Source organism: Marmota marmota, unplaced genomic scaffold (assembly GCF_001458135.2).
Source record: "Marmota marmota marmota unplaced genomic scaffold, marMar, whole genome shotgun sequence".
Taxonomy (NCBI): Eukaryota; Metazoa; Chordata; class Mammalia; order Rodentia; family Sciuridae; genus Marmota; species Marmota marmota.
In genome coordinates this window covers 1521558-1527402 of record NW_025999863.1, presented here as the reverse complement: position 1 = coordinate 1527402, position 5845 = coordinate 1521558, and the positions used below count along the sequence as shown (strand labels likewise).

The following is a 5845-nucleotide window of genomic DNA, read 5'->3' as shown; positions in this document are numbered from 1 at the left end:
ACAGGTGCCGCGGGGCAGGGGTGCAGCCCGGGCCGCCCTCCAGGAAGGGGTCCTGGGGGCTTGGGCGGCCTGGCGCCCTAGCGCCACCTCGGTGGCCCGGTAGACCCAGGTGTGCAGGAGGAATCTGGGCGCTGCACTCTCCTGGGGAAACGGGGCGGCCGGCCTCTGGGACCTGGAGCGGGGCTCCACAGTGGTCCCGGAGCTCAGGGACTTTGGAGGGACCCTGGGGTGGGAGCTGGGAGGCTGGAGTGGGTGGGCCTGCAGAGGGGTGGGGATCTGAGGAATGGGCTCTGATGGGGACTCCCCGGGTCCCATGGGGAATCTGGGTGGCCCGGAGCTTGGCCTGGAGGACAGCACTGGCCTCGTAGGCACCACCTGGGGCTTGGGAAGGAGGGGTAGGCCCTGGGTGTCCATCCAACCCAGAAGGAGGCTTTGGGCTCTGGAAGTTCTGCCCTGGGGGTGGTGAGGGCTGTCTCTCCAGGGTCCTGGGTGGGGTCTGTCCTGGGGAGGGGATGCTGTCCCCTGCCTTCCCCTGGAAGCTCTTTTCTCCCTGCCACCCACCATTCTCAGTGCAAGGGCAAGTCAACACAGAGGGCAGGAGCAGCACCCACTACTTGGTTTCTGTTCTGAGGTTTGGGTCCCTGAGTCCCAGGGTCTCATCCTGAGAGCTGCCACTGAAACCTAGATTTACCAGGGGCCCTGCCTTCCCCCTCTGGAGAGGGGGTGAAGTGGGGGGCTTCTGGGGAAGCTGGGTTAGGGCAAGGTGGGTTTCTGGGAGCTACCTCCCCTGGGGTGGTTGTTAGTGGGGCCACAACAGAATAGATGTTTTACAAAATGAAGTAATAAAACAGGACAGTGCCCAGAGGCATGTATCCCTGTTGCTACTGGATGGAGCTGGGGGCAGGGATGCTGAAACACAAAAAGCTGCTTGGTGGAGGGGAGGGAGCTGGAAGGGTGGTGGTGCCACCCTGGGGCTGCTCATCCAGGTTCCCTTTTGTTTCCTGTCCTGTGCTGGGGATGGAACCCAGGGCCTTGGTCAGGTGTTGGTCAGGTGCTGACCACAGACTGCTGAGCTGCATCCCTAGGTCGCTCGCTCCCTTTTTCTTTTTTCCTAATTTTCTTTAGTTGTAGATGGACACAAATGCCTTTATTATGTGGTGCTGAGGTTGGAATCCAGTGCCGTAGACATGCCAGGCGAGTGAGCCCCAGCCCCCAGCTCTTTTGGAGACAGCATCTCCCTAAGTTGCTCAGACAGTCAGTCCTTCTGCCTCAGCCTGCCCAGTTGCTTGGGATTACATGTCCGGCACTTGCTTTTTAATCTGCATGACCTTGGACAGGCACCAGCCTCTTTGAGCCTTGGTTTTGCCATCTGTCCAGTGGGGGCAGAGTTGTCCCAACTTGGCAGGGCCACCGCCTGGGCAGCACATGCTATCCTCAGGACAGGAGCCTGGTTCCTGCCTGGCAGAGTGGCTTGGAATTCAGGGTTGCAGCTGTCTCTTGTCTTTGGACCTCTGTTGTCCCACAAACCTTTGGGTCTGGCAAGCATGCAGGAAGTGCTGCGCTGGCCCCCACTGGAGGTCTACCCCAGGGAACCTGATCCAGCCATCAGTGTCCAGGTGTGGCTTTGGTGTTCGTTTCTTAGTCCTGTAAAGGGGAGCAAGAGGCGCTGTGCAGGGGGAGGGGGTGTGACGCACTGCCTCGCCCTTAGCACCAGCTGCAGTGTTGGGGAGAGCTTGGGGCTGATAGTGCCCCTGTCACACTATAGCTGGTAGTGCCCCTGCAGGGATGCTGGGGGCGGTCCTGTGGGGTCCAGAGGAAGTGGACCCACTAAGGAGTACTGGGGTGCCATGCAGGGTGCCCGCTTCGCCTCTGCAGCTCCTGGCACCTGGTGGAGGCTGCCTCCAGGGCAAGCTTGGCAGACTCTGGGGACCAGAGGTTGTCACAGCAGGGGGCCATGCTGCTCAGACCAGGACTGTCTTCCACAGTGTCAGACTGAGACCTGGAGGAGATGGGATTAGACGTCCCCTGAGGGTGCCTGCAGAGCTGTAGGAGCTGGCAGGCAGGGCTGTGAGGTGCCTGAGCCTTCCTGCCCACACGCCTTGTGCACACCTTCCGCTGTCCTTACAGAAACCAGTGCTGGCTCTGTGTGGATTCTGGACTTGCCCCGGGCTGCCTTGGTTGGTGTTGTTTTGGTGGAGTGGCCAGTGCCACTATGGGTGGTCACATGCGCCTGGCCCTGCAGGCTCCAGATCAGAGTTTGTTGGAGAAGGGTCTCAGGGTGCTGGGGGGGCGGGTAGGGGAACCCGTGCCTGTGCAGGTGTGGGGTTCCCAGATGTGGGGGCAGGTGCTGCAGGAGCTGGGAGGAACTTGGCCTGGGCTTTCTCCCCCACCTGGTCTGCCCGGTGTTCTGCTGGGGGACTGGGGCTGGTCTCCAGTGACTCTCCAGCTGAGGGGCGCCAACCTGTGTCCATGCTGCCCAGGGAAGGAAAGCCCACTGGGTTGTCTGGACCCCACCTTCGGGCCAGTGCATGCACCCACAGTTGCTGGGATTCCTCAATCTTGGCAGGATCCTGTGAAAGACAAGACAAATGGCCGGTGTCCTGGTGTCCAGGGCAGGGGGCGGGTGGCCCTGCCAGGAGCGCACCTGTTCCCACCCTCCTGGCTCTGCAGGTCGGGCCAACCAGATGGCCTCCATCTTCTCCACTCAGCTGTGGCTGAGGGTGGAGCCACTACAGGTGATGCGGAGTGGACAGCAGGCAGAGCTCTGTGCCCATGGGGCTCCCTGGGCACATGGAGAGGTGCAGGTCTCCTGAGGCTGTGCAAGCAGCTGGGGCGGAGATGGCCTCATCAAGGCAGCGTGGCTTGTGCAGACCTCTGATGCCCTCCCCATGCCCGTTTCTGCCCCAGGGCGCTGTCTAGGACCTGACATGCCCCTGGGCATCACATCTCCTGGGGTTCTTCTGAGTGTTTCCCAGACTCGACTTGGGTGCCCTGGGTGCCCGGGACAGCCTTAAACAGGATGGTCAGGGTTTGTAGGCTGCCCCGCTCGTTGGGTGAGGTAGATAACGTTTTGATGGAATGTTTTTTAAAATAAGCAAAATTTGAAAACCCATGATGAATAAAGTTACCAAAAGTCTAAACACACGCATGTCCGAGTTGCTGGTGTGCCCAGCGCTGAGCTTGTCTTTGCTGGTAACTGGTGGCCCACATGTCCTGGGAGTGGTGAGGGAGAGCAGGACTGGGGCGGTCCAGTGGGCAGTGTGGGCACAGAGGTGATGTGCGCTGATGCCGTGTGCCAGCTCCGCCATGTAACAAGGCCTGAGGAGAGGGCCTTCTAAAGACATGGTCACCTTCTGAGGGTCCCGCACGTGCTGGGTGGTCTGGCTCCTGGGGTTGGGCACCACACCTGTGCCGTCACTCCAGCCTGAGGACAGGATGGGTCCCTAGTGACCTCAGACCTCCTACTAGGCCACCCTTTAAGGTTCCACCCGCTCCCAGTAGCACCACCCTGGGGCCAGGCCTTTAACACATGGGCCTTTGGGGACGTTGGGGACCTAACCTAGCACCCTTCTCTGGGTGTCCTGTCACACCACCCCTGGGCTGGGAGGTGGGGTTGGGGGCAGAGGGCAGGGTTGTGCATGTGCATGTGCCCGGTTGAGGCCGGAGTGGCACTTTTGTCAACCCAGAGCTCATTCTGCAAGTTAGCTCCCGGGAAGGAGCTGAGGGTGGCCCCAGATGGCCTCTGGGCAGAGGCAGGGAGAGGGTGGCCAGAGCCTCGGCGGGCAGGCGTGCTCTGTCACCCACACCATGTCCCGCAGACTTGACATGCCCTGAGCCCAGGGGTCCGGAGGAGGCCCTTCCTGTGTCTGGGTAGTGGGCCTGGCCACCCTGGCCTGCTGGTGGCCTGTGCTTGTCTGTGGAGAGCTCTCTGGTCCCAGGGCACAGTGAAGGCAGGGCCAATGCCCAGCCAGGACCCCAGCCTGAGGACACCAGCGTAGCCACGGGAGGGAGGCAGCCCGCTGCCTCCAGAGGGGGCCTGTCTTGTCAGCTTTTGTGCTGCTGCAGCCGAAAGGCTGGCACCCTGAGAGGGGGAAGGGGACGCCCGGCTCGGGACTTCACAGGTCTCAGTCCACAGACAGGCGCTGTCCCTGGGTGGGCGGGGGAGTGTGGGGAGGGACGCGGCTCGGTGCTGACCAGGAGGCCTGAGACTCCACTCTCCAGATAGACATGCACCCCAAGGGCGCACCCGGGACCCTACCCAGGTCATCCCGGGGCCCCTCAGCCTCAACCTGCCTCCAGGTCACCCAGGTCACCCCTTCCTCGGCCTCACCCCGCCTCCAGGTCACCCAGTTGGGGTGAGAACACTGATGGGGGAAGGGACTCATGACCCATTGTGTCCCCTCTGAACCTTCTAGCACGGTCTCACGTGAGCTTTGGGGGACCCCTCACGTCCAGACCTTAACAGGGCCCATGTCCCCCCGTGTGGAGGGACACAGGCCCCACAAAGCAGCCAGAGTGGCTTTGTGGCCAGGTACTTCTGGAGAAGAGGCAGTGTGGTGTCAGACCAGTGGTGCCGGGCTCGGGCAGTGGGACCCAGGACCAGGTTTGGGGACGCTGGTGGCTTTCATGGTTGGGGAGTTACTGGCATGGAGTGGACGAAGGCCAGGGACACTGCTCAGCACCCTGCAGTGCCCAGGACGGCACCTCAGAGAATGACCTGGGCCCTTGTCCACAGTGCCCAGGGGAGACCCTTGCTCATGTGTTCCCCCAATTCTTGGATTTTGGAAGCTGAGAATGTGAAAAATGTATGTGACGTGGCCATGACTGCTGCCCAGGGGCTCGAGTATCCAGAGGTGGTTGGTCCTCGCTGTCCCAGGAGGCCGGCTGAGGCCTGTTTTCCTGTGGGTCAGGTTCCCTCTGGGCATGTGGTGCTCCGGGCATAGGTGAGTCCAGGGTCTCTGGGCGCCACCTGTCCCTTGAGCTGGGGTGTGGGAGGGGAGACAGATCATTCCAGAAGGGGTCACAGTGGGGGGGCTCCTGGGCCCTAGCTGTTCAGCTTTCCTGCTGGAGAGTCTGCCCCTTGCTGACCCGACAGGGCACTGTGTCCCGTGTGAGCCGGGTGATGTGGGGCAGCACCCTGGCCGCCACTGTCTTGCCAGGTGTGCTGCGCCTGGGGCAGCTGAGTGTCTGGGCGCTGCGCTGCGCTCCCCCCACCGTGCGCTGTCTCGCAGGTGAGCGGCATTAAGGCGCTGTACGAGTCGGAGCTGGCGGACGCCCGCAGGGCCCTGGACGAGACTGCCCGGGAGCGTGCCCGGCTGCAGATCGAGATGGGCAAGCTGAGCGCAGAGCTGGAAGAGGTGCACAAGAGGTAGGAGGGCCAGGGGCTGGCCGAGTGGCCTGGACACTAGCGGGTGACTGGGCGGCTGAAGCTGGAGAGGGGCTGAGGCGACCTGGTCTTTCCTGGTGTTCACACAGGCGACACGCTGTGCACACCCTCACTTAAACCAGGGACACGCAAGGACAGTAGTGAGGGCCTTGCGCCATGTGCCTTCCTGCCCTGCCCCTTGGGCAGGCCCTGTGTCACGAGGTCCTGTTAGCCTCGGGCGTGTGACCCTGGGCTTTTGGGTGGGGGGGCTTGACTTCCCTCAGTTGACAGCTCTTACTGGAGTTGGGCTCTGCAGGCATTTCTGCGTCACCACCCACAGGTCCCAAGTGCTCTGAGCAGGAGCCTGTGGGGCGTCTCCCCCGCTGCTCCTCCCCAGAGCTGCTCCCCCCCAGAGTGCTCCCCCCAGAGTGCTCTTCCCCAGAGTGCTCCCCCCACAGCTGCTCCCCCCAGAGTGCTCCC

General features: G+C 62.3%; 1 protein-coding gene across 1 annotated transcript in view; it reads left to right on the top strand.

Annotated features, from left to right (window-relative positions):
* Lmnb2 (lamin B2) overlaps nucleotides 1-5845 on the top strand; it is a 31848-nt gene that overhangs the window by 19836 nt on the left and 6167 nt on the right. Inside the window, exon 5 of the mRNA XM_048810762.1 lies at nucleotides 5232-5368. Coding sequence (XP_048666719.1) covers nucleotides 5232-5368 — 137 coding nt within the window. The remainder of the gene's footprint in view (nucleotides 1-5231; nucleotides 5369-5845) is intronic.